Source organism: Tympanuchus pallidicinctus, unplaced genomic scaffold (genome assembly GCF_026119805.1).
Source record: "Tympanuchus pallidicinctus isolate F22 unplaced genomic scaffold, pur_lepc_1.0 scaffold22, whole genome shotgun sequence".
Lineage (NCBI taxonomy): Eukaryota > Metazoa > Chordata > Aves > Galliformes > Phasianidae > Tympanuchus > Tympanuchus pallidicinctus.
In genome coordinates this window covers 12,431,717-12,452,895 of record NW_026294739.1, presented here as the reverse complement: position 1 = coordinate 12,452,895, position 21,179 = coordinate 12,431,717, and the positions used below count along the sequence as shown (strand labels likewise).

The 21,179-nt window shown below is 43.0% G+C and overlaps 2 protein-coding genes across 5 annotated transcripts in view; both read left to right on the top strand.

The window, feature by feature from the left end:
• The window catches only part of LOC128082045 (uncharacterized), a 68,998-nt gene extending 53,558 nt beyond the window's left edge, over nucleotides 1–15,440 (top strand). The window contains exons 81-98 of the mRNA XM_052685870.1: nucleotides 688–890; nucleotides 1,173–1,317; nucleotides 2,060–2,298; nucleotides 2,802–2,966; nucleotides 3,394–3,518; nucleotides 4,256–4,524; nucleotides 5,198–5,406; nucleotides 5,843–5,984; nucleotides 7,247–7,497; nucleotides 8,110–8,239; nucleotides 8,956–9,121; nucleotides 10,329–10,505; nucleotides 11,531–11,661; nucleotides 12,424–12,623; nucleotides 13,534–13,672; nucleotides 13,989–14,120; nucleotides 14,746–14,863; nucleotides 15,178–15,440. Coding sequence (XP_052541830.1) covers nucleotides 688–890; nucleotides 1,173–1,317; nucleotides 2,060–2,298; nucleotides 2,802–2,966; nucleotides 3,394–3,518; nucleotides 4,256–4,524; nucleotides 5,198–5,406; nucleotides 5,843–5,984; nucleotides 7,247–7,497; nucleotides 8,110–8,239; nucleotides 8,956–9,121; nucleotides 10,329–10,505; nucleotides 11,531–11,661; nucleotides 12,424–12,623; nucleotides 13,534–13,672; nucleotides 13,989–14,120; nucleotides 14,746–14,863; nucleotides 15,178–15,331 — 3,095 coding nt within the window. The 3' untranslated portion in view covers nucleotides 15,332–15,440. The remainder of the gene's footprint in view (nucleotides 1–687; nucleotides 891–1,172; nucleotides 1,318–2,059; nucleotides 2,299–2,801; nucleotides 2,967–3,393; nucleotides 3,519–4,255; nucleotides 4,525–5,197; nucleotides 5,407–5,842; nucleotides 5,985–7,246; nucleotides 7,498–8,109; nucleotides 8,240–8,955; nucleotides 9,122–10,328; nucleotides 10,506–11,530; nucleotides 11,662–12,423; nucleotides 12,624–13,533; nucleotides 13,673–13,988; nucleotides 14,121–14,745; nucleotides 14,864–15,177) is intronic.
• Nucleotides 15,441–18,001: 2,561 nt separating this feature from the next.
• PLAAT1 (phospholipase A and acyltransferase 1) lies at nucleotides 18,002–20,993 on the top strand. Of its 4 annotated transcripts, none has more exons than XM_052686216.1 (4): nucleotides 18,237–18,403; nucleotides 18,872–19,077; nucleotides 19,290–19,558; nucleotides 20,267–20,993. In XM_052686216.1, the coding sequence occupies exons 2-4, from the start codon at nucleotides 18,939–18,941 to the stop codon at nucleotides 20,270–20,272; spliced, it is 414 nt and encodes a 137-aa protein (XP_052542176.1). In that variant the 5' UTR covers nucleotides 18,237–18,403; nucleotides 18,872–18,938; the 3' UTR covers nucleotides 20,273–20,993. The 4 variants fall into 4 exon arrangements, with proteins under 4 accessions (XP_052542174.1, XP_052542173.1, XP_052542176.1 ...); XM_052686215.1 differs by having other exon boundaries at nucleotides 18,239–18,403; nucleotides 19,848–20,993; XM_052686214.1 differs by lacking the exon at nucleotides 18,237–18,403 and adding an exon at nucleotides 18,002–18,211 and having other exon boundaries at nucleotides 19,290–20,993.
• The last annotated feature ends 186 nt before the right edge of the window (nucleotides 20,994–21,179 follow it).

Below are 21,179 nucleotides of genomic sequence, written 5' to 3'. Positions count from 1 at the left end.
GCCCAAGCTTTCTAACCAGCTCCTCCCTGTTTTCTCTTTTCTGTCTTAAATTGCCCAAAGGTGGGAGGACAGAACATACGTGGTTCTGCCTCTGATGAAACATGAAAGCAGTGCCTCAGCAACTTTTATCTGCCATGACATAGCTGCATTGTACATACTTAGGGGTTTTATCTTTTCCATGCTCCTCTTTTCCATGACCTCCCTGCTGCCCTCTGTCGCCTACTAGTGATCTTCAGGGCTTTGAACAGAGCTAAGCTGTTTTCATAAAAACTAGCAGACAGCTCTGCACTGCTGCTGTAATTCTGTTTAGATACTAAAGGCAGCCAAAATCAGAAAGATTAGTTTCCAGCACATCTGGATGTCTTTATACCCCCAGAAGAAGGATTACAGAACAAAGCACATTTAGGTCTGTATGATCACATCAGCCCTATGCTCAAGACAAGCCTGCAATATTTGACTTCCCAAGTGAGATAAGTGCAGAGTGGCCTACTAGTCTTGCCCATCAGTGCCAAATGCACCATCTCACAGTGCAAGAAAATTCTTGGTAATCAGTACTCTCCAGGGTCAGACTCTCATGCAACAGCTTTCCTAATTTTCAGGAGCAAACAGTAAAAATGGAAGCATCGGGATAATTTTTATAATATTTTTGTCCTTTTTAGTGATCTCATTTTTTCCTTTTTCCTCCAGCAATGTCCTGTCCTGGAGGCAGCATCTACCAAGGCTGTGGAACTAGGTGTCCTTCTACTTGTGTGGGTTCCTCAGCCACTAATAGCTGTAGCTCACTGCCAGTGGAGGGTTGCTTCTGTAAGGACGGCTATGTTCTGAGTGGGGACACATGTGTGCTAGAAAGCAACTGTGGTTGTGTTGATGACGAAAACCGCTATCACGAGGCAAGTTACCATAGACAGTATTTAAAGAAAAACAAAAACAAGAAAGAACAAATTATCTCAATTTCTATCATTGTGAGAAAAGACACAATTGCTATTTACACTGTTAATAATAGTAAAAAAAGATTCACTTTGCCAGCCTTCTTGATCATTGAGTTCTGTGGTCGTAACTGAGTAAATGATCGTGTCGTACACATTCAAATACTAATAATTAGACTGTCCCTTATGACATTACCATCCTATTTATCTTATGGTATACAATTCTATATATTTTTTTCCCCTCAGCTGGGTGAAAGCTGGTTCACCAGTTCTTCCTGCACAGAACGCTGCACTTGCAATGCTAATAACGTGATCGCTTGTTCAGTCTGGGAGTGTGGAGTACGAGAGGAATGCAGTGTTAAGGATGGTGTGCTGGGCTGTCATTCCAATGGTAAGTCCTCCCAGAAAATTCTTCCCAGTGTCAATTCTATGGTTAGATTCTTACTGTCTCTCTAACTTGCTCATAAATATCTTTTCATATGTGATGGCAAAGATAATTCCAACTAACTGCTGCTAGTAGTAAGATGCAAGAAGACATGATGATCTGTCTTGTGGTCATTGATTCCCTTCTACTGTAATTGATATCTGCAAAAACTGATGCTGCACGACAGCCTGTAAGGTCCCTTGGATTGTTTTTATCTTGATCATACAAATTCAAGAAACGAATCACCAGTGCTACAAGTTCTAAATTTGGGACTGAGAGCTGTTTCTGAGAGACTGTTTGTTAGCAAGCTTCTTACATAATTATGTATACAGATACATATTTATTTACATTCATATCGATACCTGTATTTACTCATATATTTATGTATTCTCTTATTACTACATAGGAAAGTTCTGGATTACTCTTAATTAGCATGCATTATGGCTACAACAGCATATGGAAACAGATAAACAGTTGATTTATTGACAAATTGCCAGTTTGTATGTAATTATTAAATTAAATTCAGGAGATATCTACAGGAAATTTCTCATTTCCGGGTAAATGCCCATTGCTGTGAATCTGAAATACCTCTATGAAAGTTTCTCCTTGTAATAATGATAAGTTGCTGCACTAATACAAATGTCTATGATCAGTTGAGTCCAAGGTGAAATCCAGTCCAGAATCCTTAGATCATTTTTTTCACTTTCAGGCCAAGTAACTTGTCAGGTGGCAGGAGATCCCCACTATTTCACTTTTGATGGATTGATGTACACATTTGTGGGTACCTGCACCTACACCCTGGTTCAGTCTGTCAACAACGGTGTGGACCCAATAACCATCCTTGGCAAGAATGAAGACCGAGGGCTAAGAGGGGCCACTTACCTGAAAGAAGTCTACATAGATGTGTATGACACACGAATCACCCTTCGGAAAAGCAAAGAAATCCTGGTAGGTGTTGGAGCTATTTAATCCAGCAAGAGTCATCTTAAAATCAGCTCACTACAGCAGCTGTAGGAAAAAGGACCTCTATGTTTCATAAGAAACATGCATGTATATCCTTAAAATTTACAGACACCTCACATAAATTGATGTTGTGGGGAAATATAATTCCTGACAGTTTCCCAAGGCTTGTCTTATAGTTTCGTTGTTCTATTAGCCTATCTTGGAGGTAGAGCCCAGAGCCTCTGGATCTGAGAACTGTTGTCTGAACTAAAGAATTTACCTCCCCACTTCATTAAGTATTGTCAGCTCAATCACCTATAGTTAGAGCCCTGCCCAGCTCGCCTCAGCTGAAAAGCTGATTTTTGCAACCTGTAGATGGAATATGTAATAGTGAAAGTGTGAAGAATCTAAAACTGCCAGAGTAATCCTCAGCACTCCAAGGAATGTAGATTCAACATAAAAGCATTCATGGGAGATCGTCCATACTGACAAATGATTTATGTCTCCAGCTGAACAATGAGAGGGTCTACAGTCCAGTGGAGAACCGGGTGCGGGGCGTATCCGTTGGAAATGTTGGCAGTTACCTAGTAGTGGAAACAGACTTTGGTGTGATAGTGAAATATGATGGCGATGATCATCTGGAAATAACTCTCCCACAATCTTACTTCTCAAAGGTAAGATTTACTGTGCAAACATATTGGTATTCTTTCAAAACCATTGCTTGTGTATTTATTTTCACTTTCTTTGTTCTCATGTTTTGCTACTGCATCTTTCTTCATAGCTGTGTTATAACACACATCATTTTTTTTCCTATTTTTTCTCTTTAAACCAATTTCCTTGTGTTGCAAAGGAAAACTGACAGAAAATGAGCCAGCTAGGGGAATACATCCAGCTAACAGAATTAAATGGCTTGAAGTCTTAGAGTATCATATCATCTATTTATTTTCTATTGTTGCAGTCAGTATGTCTGAAATATTTAGTACAGGGTTGATTGTCATTAGTGTTTCCACCTCATCATTCCAGAGGCAATGATTAAGAACTTACTGGGGAAGCTGGTGCAGAGCAGATTGTTTTTAGAGTAAAGTTCTTGTTTGCTTGCAGGTACAAGGCTTGTGTGGTAACTTCAACGATAATTATAAAGATGATCTGTCCTTGCCCAATGGTACAATTGTCAGTGTCACACAGTTTGGAAATAGCTGGAAAGTGGAAGAAGACAGTGATGCAGGGTAAGCATTACTTCATACCTTCCATCTTTCTTTGGAACACTCTTCCTCTACTTGCCTTGTCTATTTTACAACTTTGTAACAAACGAACAGTGTGTATGAGATTTTTCTCTTCTACAGTTAAAAGTTCAAAAGAAAAAAACATCACCACCAGAAATCACCATACAGGCCAGATGGAAATCACAGCCATTTTACTGATCCTCACACACACTTGGGGAATTAAGCTTTGGAGTAGCCCACAGTGTGGACACAGCCTATGTTTACTTTACACTGAAAAGAGTACTTAGAACAGGAGGATGGAGTTCAGGAACAGTAATGACCAGATGTCCCCTAAGGTACAGAGAGCCTAGCATGGTAACACAGTTTGTACAACCATGGGTTTACCAGCCAAAGCCCACGCCACAGTGTCCACAGAAGGCAAGCAGTGCATGCCTATGGGTTGCAGCCAGGTTCAGTGAAGAGTCCAGATCACCATACAACTTTGCAGAGATGAGGCAGGTCCATAGTCAAGCTGGGAAATCCGTCCTCTTATCAGGATCAGGTTGGGTGCCACGAAGCAGCATGGTGATTGCCGTGCAGATCCATTGCTGCTATTCTTACACTTGTAGACAGAAGTAAGACTGCAGGCTCCATCACTATTTATTCAGTACCTTTCAGTAGCAATAAACTTTCCAGCTCCTTTCTCAGTCTCACATATGTCCTTGAAACTCAAGTGCAGATGTTTTTGTGCTTTCTTGCAGTTGCTTATCAGACTCAAGAGAAGATGATGTTCCTCCTTGCACTGATGAGAATAAACCAATCATTGAAAGCCAGTGCAATGTCCTAAAATCAGACAAATTCAAAGCATGTCATGATCTGGTGGAGCCTGAAGACTTCATAAAAATCTGCACCTATGACATGTGTCAGTATGATGGCATGAAGTCTGCTCTTTGCGACATAGTTCAGTTCTATGTGGACACCTGCAGGAATCAAGGCATCACCATTACATGGAGGAATAGCACATTCTGTCGTAAGTGCACAAAAAAAATAAAAAAATAAAACAACAGAAGATTGGATGGCTGACGCCATAAGACAAACGAGCATTATTAGGTAGACAAGTTATATGAAGGATAATTAAGACAAAATTTTCAAAATAAGCAATTCTATTGCTATGATTTTATTACTTGGCTCTGTTGCTGAACTGTTTGCAAGCTGAACTAAACCCAGTGATAACAACTAGATGAGTTGTGGATGACAGTGTGGAGTTAGGATTGTTTTCGTAGCCAAATGAATGTCTTGAGATACTTCAGTGAGTCTAAAATGGAGAAATAATAGAATCACAGCATCATTTATGTTGGAAAAGATCTTCAAGATCATCAAGTCCAACTATAATAACAGTAATACAATCAGAAACAAAAAACAAAATGGGAAACTGAACACAGAGATCAAAGCCACTCACTGACAGTTCAGACAGTTGCTTTTTAAGGGCCAAGTTCTTGCCACACTCCATCCACTCAACAAAAATACCATCTAATTATGAAAAAAAGAATGAAAAGAAGATAAAGATTTTGTTTGATGAGCAAAATGATCTATAAGAAGATGGTCCTGCACCATTATTTTACAGGTGAAGTTGAAGATATCAGGCAAGAACATCTGTTTTAATGTGTTTAATAACACTGCTTCTATTCTCTTCACCCACACAGCATTGCCCTGTCCATCCCACAGCCATTACACGGCCTGTGCCTCTGCCTGCCCATCAACATGCAATGACATCTTTGCCTCATCCCTTTGTGAGAAGACAGACTCATGCACAGAGGGCTGTGAGTGTGATAATAATTATGTGCTCAGTAATGACAAGTGTGTTCCACTCAGCAACTGTGGCTGCAGGGACGATGACAACAATTACTACAGTGTAAGTAGTTCATTGTAGAGTAAATCTCTGACAGCAAAACTTGCAGGAAATTGGTTCTGTGTCCAACAGGATGAGAAAGGAAAGTCTTCAGAGTCTACCATTTTAAATGCATTTCATTTTTTAGCAAAAGCTGTGGACTTAAGTTGTTAGAGGATGCAGGAATGTGGTAATTTGCACCTTGAAGCCAACATTGAGGCATACTGGAAACCTGATAACAGTTAATTGGGTGGTCTATCCTATTCCTATTATGTGTTCTAATTCCCTTGTGGAAAATAAATGGACTGAGATTGCCCCTCTCCCAGTTTCTTGGTAAGATTACACCTAGATTGAGCAGTTGTGGAATGGCCAGCAGGATGCACCTAGCCACTCTCCATTCATTTTGCTACTGACTTCCTATTGCTCAGCACCTTGGTAATATAGCATAATTTGTGTCCAGGCTGGGGATACCTGGATTACTCCGCACTGCACCAAAAGATGTGAATGTCAGCAGAATGGTGTCATCAAATGTCAGAGTTATGGATGTGATTCTAAAGAAACCTGCGTGATCAAAAGTGGAAAATACAAGTGCAATCCAACAGGTACGTTCAGGCAGATCTTCATCTGCTATTACATGAAGACTAGAGAAGGAGGAGGGAGGGATGTGAGTGTGCATTCTTTCTTCTGTGGCACTTCCAACCTTTACAACATGAAGAGGCAGGTCTGACAGTACTGTTGATGACACATTATTAAGCACAAAAAAGGCCTCATTTCTCAGAATAGGAAATTACAGTACGAAACAGGGAATTTGAAGAAAAGAGTAGAACAAGAGTTTGAAAATTGATGTACACCTAGAAACATGGCAGGTCATTCTCGCTGATTTAAATATATATATATATTATATATATATCCACCTGCATTTACCAAAAGTAAAAGTCTATTACGTACATCTATGAGTCCTTTGGCAATCAATTTTTTATTTTCTCCTGCATATTGATTTGAAAATATGACAAGTAGAGGCAAAACAGGACAGAGCAGATACTTAATAGCCAACAGATACTTATTAGCCAATCTTGGTGCTTTTCATCCAGTACTTGCTTTGGCTAAGTTCTTACATTGAGGTGTCAGCCCTGCTGTGTTATAGTTAATCCCATGTTCTTATTGTAAATTGGACAGTTTAGTAGGTATCTTGTTGCCTAATGCCTCTACACTTCAATTTTCAAGAATAGGACGGCATATGTCCTATTGTATTAATGACCAGTGCGGGAGCATAGAGCAAATCCAGCTATCCCTTGCTCCCTTTTCACAGAGTGTCACAGTTGAAGCACCACAGCAGTCTTAAGGAATTGGCTTTGCACACTGTAGTCAAAGAGAATACTTAGATGATAGTCATTGCATCTGAAAGGTCTGGTGAACCCAATGACCAGTTTAGTAACCTCAAAAGAGATCAGTGTTACAGCAGTTACACAGTCTAACTTCAAAATTAGGCACTGCTTGTCATGTTCAAATAATTTTGTTGTAATATATTGCTGAGGATTATGAAACCAACACCTTTACAAGCCCATTGCAAGCCATGCTGTGTTGCAGTCATTCCTCTGCTGAGGACCGATGTGTACAGCTTAGTGCCTACAAAGGTAATAAACCCTACTGCCATGCTTCAGTTCTATTGGTTCCCACTGGTTCTCAGCAGAAGAATGAGTTTCTCTGGTTGGCTCTCCATCTCAGTGCCCATTTGCTAGGGTGATGCCTGAGCACACATTTTTATTTAGAGAGGATTGCATGTCAGCAGCAATTATTTTTATCTAATCTGTATTAAACAGATTTATGATAAGATTTGGAAGGCAATGAAACACCTTTTCTTTAGGTTTTGGGAAGTGCCGGATCATAGGCGATCCACATTATATCACATTTGATGGTTTGGTGCACCACTTCCAAGGGAAATACACGTACATTCTGACTCAGACCATCCCTGACCTACCTGACACTCTGACACAGTTCAGTGTTGAAGGCATGAACTATCCTCTTCGTCTGAATCGACGCATCACTTACCTGAAAGAGGTCATCATCAACGTTTACAATCACGAAGTGCGATTCAGGCAAGGCAAGCAGATACTGGTAAGTCTCTCACTGACTGCAGAGCACAGACAAAGGTTCTCCTTTGTAGTAAAACAGATAAATAAAAGGCTTGTTCTAAAGAATGTAAGTATTACATCTAACAGTGTTATTACAAAAGTACTATGGGGAAAAATTGTGGATTTAGTTGTGTTCTTTTTTTTTTCTAATGCTGTGAAAGATAGATTCTATTAAAAAAGAATAAATAAATGGACATCTAGGAATAAAATACCAAATATCCAAAACTTACAATAAAGCCACACAAAGTATGATCAGTGGTAGGGACAAGAGTGAATTATGCTGGGAAAACTTCATTTCTGCCCTCTTTGTTGGTCCATAATAGCATACATTGGCTCATAAATGCATATTTGTTCAGCAGTGGAAATCTCTCAGGAATGACAATGATGTAAGAACACTGTGTCCAGATCACTTTCCTTAATATGTGATTTTGTTACTTTAAAAGTTGAATACTGCATTTTTTACCAGGTTAAAATATCACGTATTTATCATAAAGCCAGAAAAGAGGAATGCTCCTTTGCAGTATTTACCTGTATCAAAGCCACATATGAATTTGGCATGTATATTGTAAGTATTAACTTATTCTTTCCCTTTTAGTTGGATGGTGTAAGGGTGAGAGCCCCTGTTCGTCCTCATGACGGTATTCGTATCTATCAGAGGATAACAAGAATTTACCTGGAGACAGATTTTGGCTTATACCTGAGCTTTGATGGTGATCAAAATGCAGGTAAGTGATACTAAAACAATCTGCAGGAATATATATGCACTGTGTCAAATAATGTTATCATTACCAAGTATGCCTAAACTCAAGGTAAGATTAGAAATTTTCACCCTTTAAGCCTGTGGTTTTTTTGTGACACCATCTTCCAGAAAACTGAAACAAAAATTATTTCTCATGGAAGTTGGCACTTCTTTATCTGCGTCCACCTGAATTTAGGAGAAATTCTATGTGGAGTCAGACTGTTCTGCTATTTCTAATGTTAAGTAAGGCTTGAGTGATGGAAACAAAAGCAAATGACTTTAAGCTGCTGATCAGAAAGATAGGGGCAAGTGTGGATCTGCCCCTTTCCCAGCTTAACCCAGTTACATGACTGAGGTCCCCAAGCTGAACAACTGAGAGTGCATTCTTTTATGTGCTTCCTCTCAAGCGTGTTCCAGATAATCTCATTCTTCAGTGTTTCTCAACAGGACTTCTGTATCATGCATACAGAACTCATTCATGTAAGCTGAAAACACATTACCTCCTCTATTCAAAGTGGAGTTACCCCTGCTTTACGATGTAACACAGCCATGGTTTTTCTGATGATTTCAAATCCTGCATCACACTACCAGCTGCAGTCTGAATCATGGAATTCAGTACTTCACACTTCTTTCCACCTCCTCCATATACTTGGAAGAAAATATTTCTTTGTAATGGCTATTTTTTCCTTTGAACTTTCCTAGATATAAAGCTGGCCAACACCTACAACAACAGAGTAGAAGGTTTGTGTGGTAACTTTGACGGGAGATCTAGAAATGACTTCACAAACCCAGATGGTGTTTGGCTGAAGAATGTGAATGCATTTGGTGAGAGCTGGAAGGTTCCTGTGAAAAGAACCTCTCGTTTCAGGTACCTAGTTTTCTAATTAATATCCCTGGCAAGCACAGCCACTGGAAGTCAGGAAATTAAGCCATAGTTAATATCCAGGTCTAACTATGCAGTCAGGTTTCTGTTACTTCTTCTTTCTTTAGTCTTCCAAGGAGTTTTCCTACTCAACACTAAGGTGCAATAGCAGTGCCTTTCCATCTTGCCAAAAGAGGCCTGAGCTGTCACTGCATTGCTTTAGTTCAGTGTGCTTCTTTGGAGTCACAGCCATTACAACAGCTAAGGCACAGGTATATATGGTATCTGCCAAGCTCGTGGGTCCTGGCAAAGGTTAAATGCATCATTTGCTGGATGGGCAGGCAGATCCTGGTTTAGTGTCATCCCTCCCTCTGGAACATGAAGGCACTTTCAAAATCCATCAAGATGAATTCACGGTTCCTCACAGAAGAGATTCTTCTGGTATCTAACTTCCCTATTTTCATGACTACATTGTGTTTTCTGCTAGTACAAAAAAAACCTGGGACGTTCTTTTGAATCAAAATCAGTGTGATATTTGTGATCAGGCCAAGCTGCCCTAATTAGTCCATACAGAACACTGAAACAGGGAACTAAGTTTTCTTCTCTCCTTCCAGCTTTTCAATTTGCTTTGAAAGGTTTTCGAGGTTGCTTAACCACCAACAAAATTCATTATATTATTTGTATTTCTTTTCAGTATGTAAATAGAATTGTATTAGCCATCAGGATACAATTTAGCCGTGAAAACCTGTCCAGCAGAATAGCTGAAAGCAGCATGTAGGCTAATATTGAGCATAGAGAGGCTCTGGAAAGTTATGCCTGGAGAATTCTGACACTTCAGGCATGTAGCCAGTTCTCCAGTGAAAGTGAACATACCTCCAAGAAATGGTGGTCTACTACGCTGCCTAGCATTCAATTATTATTGAATGGCTTAGGTGAAGGAGGCCTGCATGAAACCTGTGTCATATCGAATGTCTGTGGAGATAACAACAGCTATTCTGTTAGATTTAAAAACCCATATATCTCTAAAATGGTAGGAATTGTTCTAGTACATCTTTGATTTACTTTATATACCCACTCCACATTCAGTATAAAAATTGAGAAAGAAATAAGCTGACAATTCTATCACAAGGCAGAGATGCTGTTACTTGCAAACTAGTGCTATGAATGCTGGATGTACAGAGATCTGATGGTTTCATAATGACTTCATTTCCAGCCGAGAAGCTGTTGTGGAAGATGAGAGTGATGAGGAACCAGATACAGGGCTCTATCAAGGCTGCAGTGAAAATGAGCTGATGCAAGAAAACAGCACTTCTAAATGTCAAATCCTGACTGCATTGGACGGTCCTTTTGCAAATTGTCATTCTGAAGTCCCACCAGAGCCCTACTACTCGTAAGTGTCTGCTGCAATCTGGGCAATTTTAATCTGCACTTCCAAAACTATTTTGGAGCTTGTCTCTAATAAGAACTGTATATCTTCAGTTTCCAGGAGCAGAGGATAGTAAATGTCTTCGGAGAACTGTCCAGAGCTTCTATTAGTTATATGTTTAGTTCCCCTTATTATTTTTTTTTTTAATTAAGATTTGTTTTCTCTCTATTTAGTTTCACTTTTCTGTTATCTCTAGAAAGTAGCTTTCCTCTTTACCTAAGGCAGCAGCACTGAACATTATACCTGTAGGTTGGGATCTCCAGTGTTCTCAGAGTTCTCATTCACATTCAGTGATAATTTAGTCAGTACCTGCCCCTATTAGATTCCTTTCAGAAATTGTAGTTTTGTAAAATGCAGTCTTCAAGTCAGAGCTGCAGAGACTAACGCTGTCAGTGACAGTTCTTCAGTCTTTCACAGAGTGGTGCAAAAAAACAGTTTAGTGAAGAATAACTTACATGGCAGTGGCAAGAAATTTCCCTCTGTTCATCTGGCCTCCTATGTACACAGTTCCCACACACCTGGTTTTGAACCATATGAAACCTGTTGATTAATTCTTAGGATCATCATTCATCCATCATCAGTCAAAGAATGGCCAAGCAGCTGCCAGATTTCTTTACTCATGTAGTTGTAAGTCATGTACAATGAAAGGTGGTGCCCACTTCAAAGCCTCTCTTAGCTGTGAGAGGAACGTGAAAGTGCCTTAAACCAAACAAATGGACCATTGACTTCAGGGTCTATATCCTGATTCTTAATGTAAGCCCACCTTTCTCCTCACTCTAGAATTTGATTGGGCAGCCCATTTTACTTTCTTAGTGGCTGCTTTATTTTTCTGAGATACTGTATATTTGCAGATCCCATTCACCTCAGTTCTCACTGCCTCTGAAAATCAGGCCACTGATACTCAGATGATCAGCAAAGTTGAGAAGGTAGCACCAGCAAACAAAAAATAAAAGGTATAGAGCATGAATGCTTTCTCATGTTGCATACAGGAGCTGTGTCTTTGATATGTGTGTGGAAGAAGATGCTGCTGAGACGTTATGTCGCCATCTGAAAGAGTACGTGCTTGCTTGTCAGGAGCAAGGAGTCGATATGGAAGGCTGGAGGCAACAGACTGCTTGTGGTAAGTACAGGAAGAAAATGGAAGTGTGGTTTCTGGCTAAAGGACTCTCAAAATGTGAGATTAGAAGTTTTTGCTAGAAGCTTTGCATGTCATGGATGTCATATCATGAATGGTCTTACAAACATACAGAAAAGGTCTTACAGACATTGATGCACACTTCAATCTTGTTCGTAGTTTAGCACACACACTTCCTCTTCTGTTGCTGCCTCTGAGTCTTAGATTGATGTTTTGTACTAGACTCCACCTTACAAAGTTACGTAGGGGAGTAGAGTAGTCAGCTCCCCTGCCATGAGAAGTTCCATGAGAAAAATAAAACATCTCCATTCCCAACTGGTCTTTCAGACTGAAAAATGCTGAAACAGAATTTACAATAATCTCAAACCTCTTTTTCCAAACATTTTTTTTCCCAAGCTGAGTGGTTAATCCAGGCCATACTTACCTTGCATTACCCATGGGTAGAGGATTTTGTATTTCTGAAGTACGCTTCTCAGAGCTGTGAAACTACTCTGATGCCTTCAGCTACTCCATATGTGTGAGAAGTAATTTGATATCAGTGAAAACCTGGACTCTGAGCACAGCATATGAATAGCTTTGAGAATGGATTTCCTTACTGTCTGGTCATTCACTTATAACTTCATTACCATTATATATGTATGAATATTTCTGTGTATGTGTGCTCATCATTTTTCCCTTACAAAACAGCTCTGAAGAGGCAACGTGTAGCTGCAACCTGTTATAACTGGACTCTCCTTATTTTTACAGAGATGTCGTGTCCATCCAACAGCAAATACAACTCATGCATGACTGCATGCCCAGCATCCTGCAGCGACATGACCAGCCCCTCCGAGTGTGAATCGCCTTGTGTTGAAGGCTGTGAATGTCTCCCTGGCTACATTCTAAGTGACTCTGACTGCGTGCCTTACAGAGAATGTGGCTGCACATACCTCGACAAATATTATGAGGTACAATGTCTCAGCAGGCCAGACAGCCCCCGCAGTGCTAAACAATATTTTCTTGTGCTAATTATTTTGATAATCTCTTTGTTCTCCTCAGCATGTAACTTTGAAACAAAGAGCAATTTATTTAATAATATTCTGGTCTCTGGAGGTAGGGAAGAGAGAATGTATTGCTCAGTCTGCCTCTGAAACCCTGCCTGTCAGAATACTTTGCAGGCACTTGGGGGAAGAATATGATTACACTCTGACCTCCTTGTTAATTTTTCATCTTTATTACTGTAAACAGCCAGAATAGGTTCTAAAATGTGTAATACACCAGTCATAGAAAAATTCCCTTGGACACCATGGTCCCTCTCCTCTCAGTGAAGAGTGGCACAGAAGGGGCTGAGTCTGTAATGTTGGCTGCAGCATGAAGAGAACCCCATCGAGGTTGGATTCTGAGGAATCCAGAGATCCCACACTTCCAGCTGTGGGATAAAAAGCTTTGTTCTGGCAGTGAAGATTTGATATAGACAAAGCCTAAAGCAAGTAAAGGTGTTATGGGAGGAGGCAGACATTCTAAACAAATGGGGCTTGCCAGAGAAGTGACACATGGCACCTTTGCACATTGTCTTGGAGGCACAACATGATGCATTTGCTACTTTATCTCCAGCAACAGTTAGATACTGTTGTTTGTCCATGTACCCAACCTGGGGCTAGGATCTCACACCTCGAACTTTCATCAATATTCCTTGAGTTTCAAGGAACTGGGTTAATGAGCTGTTTGCTTGCTTTCTGTACTCAAAGTACAAAAAAGAGAGATCTGCCATGCTGTCTTTCATCAAGAAGAATCAGAGTAGCATGGGGCTCTAGTGTTCCATTCATGTTTTTGATACTGATATTTAATATTTTTTAACATTCATCTGCTATCTTCCAGATTGGAGAAGAGTTCACCACTGATGACTGCTCCCAGAAATGCCAGTGCACAGAGAGCTCCACTGTCACCTGCACTAACATAGTGTGTGGTTCTGATGAAATCTGTAACATCGCAAACTACACTCGTGGGTGCTACAGGAGTAAGTGAAACACTAAACCTTCACTGCTAAGAAGTCTTGAGTTACTGCTTATAGGATGTATCTGGGTCTGGGCTATTTGCAGCAGTCTGAACAGAAGAAATAATAAGCTGACTTAATAAGATTACTGGAGAACCTTCTCTGATGTTTTGTCATAGAAAGCGTTTCTTTCCCATACTCCTGTTATCAAACACAAAACAAATAACAGATCTTAGAACACAGGGCATGTCCAGCAGTGGCAGTGTAATCTAACCAAGAGCAATTCTCTCAGGGCTGGATTACATGAGATTCACAAGCCTTTCTCCCTCCTTTTTGATAGCTGGACCATGTATGCCAAGTCCTTGCCAGAATGATGGAATTTGCTCTGAAACAACCAACGGTACCTCTGACAGCTACTACTGTGAATGTACAGAGCTGTACACAGGACAAAGCTGCAACATTGAAAGGATAGGTAATAAAATTAGTTTGGATTTCACTGCCTGAATTACACACACCACTAGTTTTTTGTTTTTGTTTTTGTTTTTTTTTGTTTTGTTTTTTTTTAAAAAAAAAAAAAAAGAGGTGTATCATTATGGAGAAGACTGAGCTGGCTCTTAATTTCCATGCTGTGAATCAGTAAGGAACTCAGTGGGAGAGGGTGTCAGATCTGTCTGGGACCTCATCACATCTTTTCAAGGGCAGGTTGTGTTTTAGTCCCAGGCACAGTGGAAGCTGACACTAGAAATATTCCAGTACAGGTTCCTACCAAGTCAGTGACACTATTGCTTCAGGTAGAAACTGGGCCTTGTACCACAAGCTGGGTGGTCAGGTCTGTATTAGTACATTCAAACAGAAAGAAGGGGGCAGATCCCTCAGCAAACTGATACTAGAAAGCATGGCAGCAGGGCTCTGCAGAGTATACAGGACCTTGGTCTAACACCATTCCAGAAAGCCAGTTCAGTCAGAGAACACAATATAAATCAAGCAGACAAGCACGTCTGATTCCACAGAGTGCAGTTTCACACTTGAAATAGAGGAGATCCTTCGGTTCTCAGTGCTCTTAGCACTTACAGTGACCGGGCTCATTTCTTCTTCAGATGACGCCAGTATCCCAGAGAGCAGTTCTCAGAGCAACACAGTTGCCATCGCTGTTGGAGTTACAGTAGCAGTGGTTGCTGTTGTCATTCTCATCACCTCTACAGTGTATCTCTTCAGGTAAGACTATTCCTGGCTTTGCTACATTCAGCAAGGGCAAGACATACTCACTTCAGCGTCTGCACACCTGCTATGCCACATCTGCAGAAACAAAAAGGAAGTACAGCATTCAAGATATCATTTGAGGAGTATGAGGGAAAGCTTTTTTCTACAGGAATGAAGAGGTTCCATTCCTATTACATAAGGCATATGCATCACTATCACAACACTCGGGGTTCTTCAGGGTCTGACATGCACACTCACACCACGGTTTGACCTCCCATTGCAGATAAGAAATTAAAGATGGTTGTTGGTGTTTGTTTGTTTGTGTACAGAAGGAGCAGAAAGGCAGATGCAAATATCAATGCACGGAATTCAGCTTTGCACAAGTCTGAGGATACATCAGGTGGTGGAGTACGTGAACACAATTATGGCTACGTAGTGAATGCTGCATTTGACCAAGATGAACCCCGAAATACATACCTATAGTTAGCATGTTTTGTTTTGTTTTTCCCAATTCATATGTATTACTTTCTGCTCTTGTATTTTTAATAATATTTCCAACACTTTCAAAATAATAAATAAATAATTGCATTTACTGAAGGCTTCTGAAGTTTTTCATCCGGAATATATCTCAGCTCTCATGTTGCAGACTCAAACTGAAGTAAGTCTTAACTTAACTTGTCCACAGAGGCTGTTGAGGTAACATTAAGTCCAGGCTGAATTCAGAAGCACAGTTGTGCAGTGCCATCACATCCATACCTCTGATAGAGGCACTAGCAGCAGACTGACAAGGTCAGAATTAATGATAGCATCTCATGCAGGTTGTCGTGACACCACCATATCCAAATACTTAAACAGGAGAGAAACAGATGACTGAGCTGGAAACAGTTTTGCTCTTTTGTCAAGGCATGATTGATTGGGGAGAAAAGAAAAAATAAAACAATATCAAACTGATCTGATAACAGATAACCCACTCCATGCATCCCACAGGGACGTGCCAGTCTGAAAGAAGTAATTATTGGAGTGACAGCAGCCTCCTTGCTGTCTGTCTGGAGTGGACAAGAATGAGGACTGTCATCTGCCCTTGTCTGTGGGTGCTAATGGCAGGCAACAAAATCTTCATCAACAATGAAATCCTGTCAAAAGTTCTCTTGAGGTCTTTGCAAACTTTTAAGTTGTCACACTTACAGATGTGGTTTGAGATTTGCATCAGCTCAGGCTTGGACTCCATAAGGACACTTCAGTAGTAGAATATCAGAAGTGTTTGTGGCAAGATTTAGGCATTGTACTGATTTTGGCTGAGGTAGACCTGATTTTTATCAGAGCAGCTCCTATAGTGCTATGTTTTGGATTTGTGGGGAAAAGAGAAGGGAAGGAGAAGGAGAAGGAGAAGGAAAAGGAAAAGGAAAAGGAAAAGGAAAAGGAAAAGGAAAAGGAATCAATGTTGATAAAACACCAATGCTTTAGTTATTCCCAAATGGTGCTTACAAAAGTCAAGGTCTTTTCAGTTCCTCACACTGCCCTGCCAGAGAGCAGGCTCGTAGCACACCAGAAGCTGGCAGGGCGAATAGCCAGGACAGCTGGTCCCAATGAGCAAAGGAATATCCCAAACCACGTGACATCCAACTGAGATATAACAGGATAATGCTGCTGTTCCTGTGCTCCTGCATTGGACAGGCTGGATCTTCAGTGTTAATCCAATGTCCCAACACCACTCAGGGGGCAGAAGCTCTGCCTAGGCATTGTATAAGCCCTGAGCAAATTTCCAGTGGCACGAGTGAAGCTCTTAGACACAAGGAACAATTGACTAAAAATTTTATTGATGGCAGCAGCTATTTTGGGAGAAGCTAGTTAACCTCATTATTTTACAAAGGGCTGAACAACCTACAGTGAGGGAAGGGAGTGATGGAGAGAGGTAGAGGAAAGGTCAGGATGACCATCTTGGGTTTCATCCACATTTCTGGTTCAGTTCCTGATCTGTGGATGATGGCAGTGAGTGCACACACAGCTCCTCTGAGTTACACTATTTATACATCATTACTTCACATGTGCAGTTTGAGATTTAAAATACTCTGGAAATGGATCGGTGGGGCTTCAAGTGGTCTCCCCTCACCAAATCTACTGCTTGTTAACCTTTCTGAGTGCCCAGGTATTGTTTGTGATGATCTCTCCCTGCTCTCAGTTCACTTGTTGTTGCTCAGCAGTTCTGCATGGTCTCATGAGATAAGGAAATATGTCAGACAAGAGCTTCCTTGCCTTCAGCAAAGCCCCTTCCTTCAGCCACACCTTATCTCCTTCTTGCAAAGACCTCGTTTTACTCCTCTACCAAATGTTTGCTTTTCAACCTCCCTCAGCACTGCTAGCCAGAAAAGCACTTGTAATCCCCATGGGCAGTCAGGTGGACAAAAGGCATTTTGCTCGGGTCCATTCAAGAACATACCAGCTGTCCATACATGCACAGCCCCGCCATTGAGGAGTGAATGTGAATGGAAAGGGGCTTTCAGCCTCACTACGTAATGAGAATGAATCAGTGTGAGGGACCTACCTGCCTACAAACAAATTGCCAACGTCATGCTGCAATTTCACCACATTTCTAAACACGGCTTTCCTGCCTGTTCAGCAGCAGCTTCCTATTTCTCTCCTGTACTTGCTAACAGTGCAGTTCTGTGAATGTTGAGAGCTGCTGACTGTGCTCGCTTCCTGCTGTAGCTGCTGGGAGCACAGGATGCCCCACACCCTGCAGGATCACAGCTCCATTTCTCCCAGGTAATGCAGCCTATCTGTACACAGGTGAAGCAGATTTCAGGGTTTCCATGGCTACACTTTGCTATTTCAGTAACGTAGGAATTGCTACGGGTTTCCACTGCAAAGCCTTGTAAGTGCTTCAGACTTGAAAGGGGGTAATAAAGAAAGCAGAACTGCAATGCAGTACTTCACTGAATTATCTAATTCTTGATAATAGAAGCCAGAAAGATGACAAATCTGACACTACTCAGATCTTACAAATCAATCGGTTCTCCTGACACTGGGCATTAAATCTCCTGCTTGGTTCAGCTCACTCAGAGCACACATCTGCTGGCAGTGAACCTTCCTTTCTGGCAACAGCCATGGGCTGGCCACAGCTGCTCAGCTGCACTCTCCCACCCCTCGGCTCAGAGGACGTGCTGGGCACGGCCACGCGCTCCTACACCTGGAGGAAATCCCTGGGTCACAACAGAAAGACACATGAAAAGCCATCCTTGACGTCTTTGCCCTAAAACGGCAACTGGGACGGGCTCTGAGCTCCACCTCCGTCTCTTCTCTTTGCCAGCAAAGAAGTCAAGTGGCAGCGCACCGCACCACCACTCCTTCTCTGGAGGACTCCTGGTGAGAGATGCTCGTTTACCCCTCTCCCCATAGGATCGCTGCATACCCGGCAATCGGGTACAGCAACAACGCGAGGCAGCAGGCAGCCGCCCTCTCCTCGCTATTTATAGCGGCCGGGAGGAGCCAGGGATCGGGACGGCTTCCGCCTCCGGGCTTGTTCGGGGCCGCGGCAGCAGCAGGACGGACGCAGGGGTGAGCGGGGGAGTGGGGAGAGCTCGAGCGGGGAGAGGGGAGCGGGGAGCGGGAGCCTGCAGCAGGATGCGGCCCCGCAGCTTGGGGCACCGCGGCCCCGCCGGTATACGAGAGCGGCTGCCACCGCCCGACGAAGCCGGCCCGCGGGGGCTGTTTTGGGGAGAGCCTCAATGGGAGTAGGACTTGTCAGGGGGGACAGCTCGGCCCCCTGACCCCAGCAGAGAGCAATGGGATGGGGGTGAGTGCTGGGAGCTGTTGATGGCCCACGATGGCTTTTGCTTCAATTGCTCAGCAGGACAAGGGTGAATTTCATTCCTTGCCCTCTGCCAGCACACTGATCACAGCCAGGCCCTGCAAACAGCATCCAGCACAGCAGCGGCCAGCTGTCACTTGCGTGTGCTGCAAGTGCCAGGCACTAATGACCTCCTGACATGCCAGCCCCCAGCAAACAACTTCTGTGTACCCCAGAGCTCCCCTCGTGCCTTGCCCTGGGCTGCCCAGCCAGAGAAGAATGTCCTGAGCTGGATTTTGCAAGATGGCAGCAAATGAGAGCTTCAGTGCCGCCCACCCTGGAGATCCCCAGCCTGGGGACCTGATTGAGATCTTTCGGCCAGCATACCAGCACTGGGCTCTCTACCTGGGAGATGGGTACATCATCAACGTAACACCTGTGGGTAAGGCTGGTGAGGTGGGGTGGGTGCTTTGGGATGGCGGAGAGCACTGTGGGGCAGGTGGTCAGCCCCAAATGGCAGCTCCAGGATGGGAGAGAGGAAAGGATAGGGGCTGCAAGCCCCATGGGTGGCATCTCCAGGGGCCAGACAGAAGCTCTCTGGGGTCGTGGCCAGGCTGTGTGGGACCTGCCTGGCTCACCCTGTGCCTTCCCCAGAGGAGGGACCGCCAGCCACATTTGGCAGCGCCAAGTCGGTGTTCAGCCGAAAGGCCATGGTGAGGATGCAGCTTCTGAAGGAGGTGGTGGGAAACGACACCTACCGCATCAACAACAAGTACGATGGCACCTACGCTCCCCTCCCTCTGGAGGAGATCATCCGACGTGCCGAATACCTCATCAACCAGGAGGTGTCCTACGACTTGCTGGGAAACAATTGCGAGCACTTCGTCACGCTGCTCCGCTATGGCGAGGGGGTCTCTGAGCAGGTAGGCAACACATGCTGCCCAGGGCCCATCCTTGTGGGGTTGGCATGGAGACGCTTAGTGTGTCTGTGCACTGTGGCACAGCTCCAGCTGTGTACAGTACAGCCCCTGGGCTGGGGTCCAAATCATCACAGGCTCACAAAATACTCTGAACCAGGAGGCTCCCTGGGGCTGGGGTACTACTTTTGTTCAGCACAAGGATGAAGGCATGGGATCGCTTACTCATTTCATTGCCCTGATTAGCTCTACCTGCTCTTCATTCATGTGCTTATGTTTTGCTCTCCCTCCGCAGGCCAACCGAGCCATCAGTGCCATCGGGTTTGTGACAGCGGCTGCAGGTGCCTTCTCTCTGCTGGGCCTGTTGCGGAGCCGGAGCCGAGAGAGGCAGTACTGAGAGGCCACCGGGCAAGAGATGTCAGGCAGGAGCTGCTGGCGACACAGGGTGGTTCATGCCCTTACTCCCAGCAGTGCCTCTCTCAGAGGGCAGCCCCAGTCTGTTTGCTACAGCCGCTGCCATGGCATCACCAGCAATGTCTGGCAGCATTCACGACTGAATTATTCTCACGCCTCAGGGATCTGCTGAGGGTTTTGGCACATGAACTGTTTTTACAGAATGCATCCTGTGGGCTTTCTATGAATAATCTTTCCTAACCTGTGTGAAGGAGCATTTTTACTTGTTTTTAACCTTTTTTGTTTTTATCTCCTTACCAGAAGTAATGCAGCAGCGCTGCTGTAGAGGCCTGTGCGAGACTAGATAGATGATGATGGAGCTCTTTTCCAACCATAATGATTCTACAGTTCTATGATTATAAAGAAAAACCTCAGGGCAGTCTTTGTGCCTGGAGCTGGGCCCATTGCAGTGACCAGCATGACAGACCCTTGTTCCAGCACAAGTCTTCTCCCAGCCAGCAGGACAGCACAGCCCATGTCCCACACCTGGAGGTTGAGCTGCGTAACATCTCCATGCCTACAAAGTCTCACTGTCTCTGAGCACAAAGATGGCATGCAACTCATCCTAGGAGAAAGGTTTTGAGTGGAAGTGTGATTTATGATTCTTCATGGAGAGTGTTCAGCTTGCATGTTTGGAACTGTATTTTTTTGCAGGTTGCATATAAGAAATGAAATCTAACTGTGCCTTCACCACGTGCAGCATTCTGGAGAAATAAGAGAAGGGAGCAAGAGCTGTCAGTAAGCAGCTTGCTATTTTTGTCTGCTCTCACCATGTATATAACTGGACCAGAAGCTTTTTTTAAACAATGGTTGTTTCAGTGTTTGAAATAACAAAGCCAAGCCTTCTGGTCATATTTTGTAGTTAATACAATGAAATAATATTGTTGGTTGTTTTGTTTGCTTGTTTTTTTAACATGGAAAATGTATTAAAATAAAACTGGGCTCTTGGTAACAGAACCTGGAAGCCCTGTTCTAATTTCCTGTAAAAGTAGTCAGAAGATCTTTCAAGACTAAACTTAGGAAGTGTCTGATTAATGTGAAGATGAGAACAAGCGCAGCCTGGCTCAGCTTCCTGAACGATGCAACTGAAGAGCAGTGGTGCACGTTAACCTCTGCTTCTTGGCGTGACTTGGATAAAGCAAGCAGCTCTGTGCAACTTTCCACCCAGTGTGCC